Source organism: Meleagris gallopavo, chromosome 27 (genome assembly GCF_000146605.3).
Source record: "Meleagris gallopavo isolate NT-WF06-2002-E0010 breed Aviagen turkey brand Nicholas breeding stock chromosome 27, Turkey_5.1, whole genome shotgun sequence".
Taxonomy (NCBI): domain Eukaryota; kingdom Metazoa; phylum Chordata; class Aves; order Galliformes; family Phasianidae; genus Meleagris; species Meleagris gallopavo.
The window spans coordinates 683,227-688,609 of NC_015037.2; the positions used below are offsets into that span (position 1 = coordinate 683,227).

Consider the following 5,383-nt stretch of genomic DNA (forward strand, 5'->3'; position numbering starts at 1 on the left):
CTGGGGGCCTGTATGGCTATGGGGGCTCCTCCCTGGGCTCTGGGGGCCTGTATGGCTATGGGGGCTCCTCCCTGGGCTCTGGGGGCCTGTATGGCTATGGTAGATCCTATGGTTCTGGCTATTGCAGCCCTTACTTTTACCGGTACAACAGGTACCGCCGTGGGAGCTGCGGACCCTGCTAAGTCATGCAGGAATATTCCCCTAATGAGAGAGAATCAACAGATGAGATGCAACGGGTTCCCAACTGAAGAGCTCCATGTTGCTCTGATTCGGAGCTTTTCCCCTTCAGCTCCGAACAAATTTCTCCTCTGAGTTCTACTTTCAGTTTCTACTATAATGCTTCTCCATTTATGTTTCCATCATACCTTGGGTAAATGTAACAAAACTGCAGAAATGATTCCTGCTTGTTTAGATAAACTAAAACACACAAAGGAAAATGAATCGTGAATATATCCCTTGCTGAAGATCAGTTACCAATTTTCTTGGAGACTCTGAATGTGTATGACTTTCTCAATATCATTAAAAGTTTATTGCATCAAACTCACAACTTTTTGGTCTTCTTTTCTTATATTTTTATCCTAAGTATTTGTTTATTAAGGAGCCTAAAACAGTTGTACAACCTGACCAGCTGAAAATCTACATCATGTAGATGAAAATCCCAAAAGTAAATCACAGAAAAAAAAAAATTCAAGTCTACAAAAGCAGAGTTCAAGCCCTCAGAATAAAGGAATGATTGCTCTACTCTCCTTGTATTTCAGGCATATAAAGATCTCTCAATTTCCCAGAAAGGCTGATTTCTTCCAGTTGAGTCACTGAGTTATCGCCTTGAATTTCAGGTATTCACTCCACTATTCAAACACCATCCTTAGGAGAGACCTTACTGAAAATTGACATAATTTTCTGTGAAACTCTTCAAGAATGAATATTCTCCTGTCAGCTTCATGCAAATTTTATGCTCAGGGTATGATTAACAGTCTGTATAATCAGGAAATCTAAGATGTTGAAGAGCTTTCAATAGAGACAAAAAAAAATGCAAAAGATCTCCAGTTCTGCCAAAGTTTTACATTAGTGTTGATTCATCCCTGCTAGCAAAAACAACAGAAACAATCAGGGTATTTATGATACCCAAAGAGCTTAAGCATTAGAAAAATTAGACTGCTATATACACATCCTCAACACAGTGTTTCTCAGTTCCTCCTATGTAGGAGCACCTTGCAACTAAAGCCCGCACTTCCATCCCCTTTATACTACAGACCAGTCTCCCAAATTCCCGAGTTTCTGGCCTATTCTGCAATACTTCTCACCCAAGACATCCACCAAAGAGCCACAACCCTCTGAGAATCACTTCTTGTTGCAGCTTTTCCCTCTCAACAACCCCCTATCACTACTCTTGACCTCCCTAAATTCCTTCCCATGCAGGAGCATCCCTCCCACCTTAGAGCCTCAGCTGTGACTCATTTCCCCATAATCTGCTCATCAGAGCCATTGGCTTTTCTGTTGTGATCAGGGAAGATCACCAAGTGGCTCATTAGGGAAGGGAGATTTAATGTGGCTATTTTCTAAACATTCTGCTATTCTTCTATAACCAGAGTAGGAGAATTCCTGCTCACAAACATGTGCTCAGTGCAGCAAAGAGGGACAATGTTCACTAATAGATGAATTGCTTCAACTCTTTCTAAAAGTTATCCTACATAAGGATTTATCTTTCTTCAGTTCTCTTTATCTAGAGAATTTTTCTCCACAATAGTAGAAATTAAAACCAAAAGTTGATTTATCTGATTCAGAAGAAAATTACTTTAATAAGAAACATTCACAGAAAAGTGTTACAGAATGCCAAGAATAAACATTGGAGTGCAGACAGATCATTCCATAATTATTCTTTGGTTAAATACCATTTTATAAGAATTAAGATTGCATATAGTACCCACCAAATTATTCACACAGGAGGAAAAAATAATCAAAGAGACCATAGGATGTGAGGCAATTAAAGATGCTCTGTGTGCTCCCAGCTCCACTGCAGTGGGATGGGACCAATCACAACTTCATATTATCTCCTTTGGGACTACTGCTATGTATCACGGAGTCGCTGGATATTCTTGTAGGTTATTTCTGCATGACTTAGCAGGGCCCGCAGCTCCCACGGCGGTACCTGTTGTACCGGTAAGGGCTGCAATAGCCAGAACCATAGGATCTACCATAGCCATAAAGGCCCCGTAACCCAGGGAGGAACCCCCATACAGACCCCCATAGCCCAGGGAGGAGCTTCCATAGCCCCCATAGCTCCCAAGGCCATACAGACCCCATACGCTCAGGGAGGAGCCTCCATAGCCCATACAGGCCCCAGTGCCCAGGGAGGAGCCCCCAAAGCCCCCAAGAATGGGTGCTCCAGAGGATCCCACCACAGCTTGCTGGGGGAAGGAGCTGAGGATGGGTCCAGGGATGGTGACAACAACAGGAGGTGGCTGGATCACGGTCGTGGAGTCAGGGCACTGCCGGACACAGGGCTCGTTGCAGCTGTCAGCGATGGGCTGGGGGCAGCTGATGCCACTGGTGTTGATGGAGCACAAATCGTAGCAGGACATCTTTTGGGGATGGATGTAAGCTGCAACACACAGTGGTGATGAGACTGAGTAGAAGACAAAGCAACACAAATGATTATAGCAGTTTACACAAAGGTAATGAGTAGAGTATAGGAGTTGCAGCAAATAGCCAGTTTTGCTGAATTCTGTAAACACAGATTATGTGGCTTTCCCTGCCTGGATGCTTGCAAAGTCATTTGACGTGACAGTGAAGGACAAATTGTTATGCTATTATCCCAGTTCCCATGTAGGCAACCACTGCCCTGATATAAGCCATAAAATTTCAAAATTAAATATGTTCAAAAATTCTGGGCCAGGATGTCCTCCAAAAAGCCCTTTTGAAATGACTAGTTCCAAGATTCTGTGAACTCCAGAATATGCAAAAATTGCCATAGGTTAAATGCAAGGCAGACAGGCTAGTGCAGTGCAAGTCTCATAGTGAACTCGTACTGAGGCAATATTTCTGCAATGCCCCTCATATTACGGGTTCATTTTTCAGCCCAGAGCTGATGCTAGGTTCTCTGTCCCAATACAGTACAGATGCACTCAACAGCATGGATGGTAGATATCAGCTGAGGTTAAATCCAGCATTAAAGATGTAGCAGTAGAGAAGAAAAAGACTTACCTGAGCCACCAAGAAGTCAAGGGAAAGGTTTGGAAGAGCTATGAGGGAGAGGAGCTTTTATAGCCCATCGGAGCAACCGTAGGTACAAGATAAACATTTGTTGCCCGCCCCAATTTCAAATGCAGGTAACCCATCAAGATGATGACATTGCTTTATTCATTAATGGAGTTTACAAGACCTTTCAAAATTCTCTTGTAAAAGATCATAAACATTACATTAGATGACGGCAAATTCTTTCATCCTGTGACTTGCTGGGGAAAATTAATGTCTGGCATTATTCCAGTCACTTCTTTGAAATTACGAAAGAATTGTGCTTGCTCCTCTTGTATTAACACCTTGAGAGTGTCTCATGGCTTTATCAGAATAATAAACTGCTGTCATGGACACGATTTTTGTTTAAGAACATATAATTCACATTGCAGCCTGCCCAAACGGCAGTTAAAGACTGACAGTGTAATATGTAGGAAGGCTGGGGGTGGTTGCTGCGTGCTTACCTTCCCCACCCACAGGTGGAGGACCCAGCATCTCTGGTTGTTGATAGCTTTTGGCTGTGAAGGATACAATTTAGCTCTGAAAAGCAGCAGCCCCTCCAGGCACCTGCAAGTTTTGCTTCAATTCTGCTTTCTACATAGGATAGGATTCTAGATAGAAATTGAAATTTGAGCAGAAAAATAGCACAGTCCTTAGGTTTTGGAGTGCTGGAATTTTTCTTTGTGCAGATATCAGCTGAGGGGTTTCTCCTCTCAGCAGTCACTTAAACTGTGCTCTCGGATGCAAGAATAGAAATGGGGCAGAAGTGTTTTGAGTTGTTGACATTGATTCTCAGGAATCTGTGACCTGTAATGCTCAAGTCCAGGACAGTGCTGAGCTGGCAGTTTCAACAAGTAGAGAACAATTATGCATTTGGAATGAACTGTGAAAAATAAAGGCTGGCTCTTCCCCTGTTTACAGATTTGTTATTTTAATACTGCGGACTCTATGCCATAGATTAGCATAAATTATCAGGTGGGTCTCTCAGCCTTTGAAGTGGTTGAAACTTTTTCTGGGAAATATTTTCAAGCTTCCAGGGAACAAGTCTTTTCAACTGCCACAAATCATCCACAATGATTTGAGAACGCATTCTTACAATTAGATTAAATACATGTACCCGGATTTAGGTGCCTAGCAATTATGAAATGATATCACATTAAAATATATAAGTCAAGGTCATTTGAGTTCTTGTTGTAATCAGTCTGTGATTGTTTCCTTCAGTGGAGAAATATGAAATGAAACACAAACTTTTCAGTAACAGACAGCTTATTAAATGGGTGTAGCTTTGTCATTCCCAGTTGCACATCAGACCATGAAAACAAAGACAATGGAAAAGCTGAAGAAAAGCATTGGCATTGCTCCTGCTGTACCACTAAGGACACAAACAGAGTGATAACAGGAATGAATATGATGTCGAAGCATTTGAGATGAAAGAGACTTCTGTGACAAAATGCAACTCTAGTATTTCATGAGAGTTTGAACCAACAGTCGGCCAAACTTTGATGACCTCCACGTCCTATTAATTTGGGGTTTGCCCCAATTATGCACATGTACAAATTGTACCTTAGGTGATCCCCACGATCTGGGGAACTGTATAAAAACTCTCTGAACCAAGAGCTCTTCATTCCATCTTGCTTACTTTATTCTTCCTGTGAAGAGGGTAAGTATCATTCTATCATGATCTCTTGCCTAAAATCCAAATATCTCTTTTTTAATTGTTTTAATTAAATATGTATGGAATCGTCTCAATATACTCTAAGATTCTTAATAATGATGGATTTTCTCTCAGTGAATATATTTTTTCTTGTATAGTATTGGACATCAGTGTATTCAGGTTCTTCAAAAGTGGCCATTTCCTCTTAATACAAACTTGAGCCACCAAAGCAGCACTGAGAACTTCAGCAGAAGGCTATTCATGTCACTAGGAAATTTTTAAGGAAAATATACACAATTTTTTTATTAATCTTTTTATATGTATTGTATTATGAGCAGATCAGGTTGGCCAGAAAAATGCAGAAATACTGTTGAAAGAGATACAGGAATATAGAGATGAAACTAGAAAACTTTAACCTTCACATTGTCCTCCATCTAAGCAAGGAGTTGATCCAAATGACCTTCAGAAATCTGTTCTAATCTACTATTTTCCGTA

General features: G+C 41.1%; 1 protein-coding gene across 1 annotated transcript; it reads right to left on the reverse strand.

The window, feature by feature from the left end:
* Window positions 1–1,784: 1,784 nt before the first annotated feature.
* Window positions 1,785–2,625, reverse strand: LOC104909342 (scale keratin-like). Its single transcript, XM_031556918.1, is given in 2 exon segments — window positions 1,785–2,213; window positions 2,216–2,625. Coding segments are annotated over 2 exon segments (462 nt in total). The 5' UTR covers window positions 2,583–2,625; the 3' UTR covers window positions 1,785–2,118.
* Window positions 2,626–5,383: the final 2,758 nt, after the last annotated feature.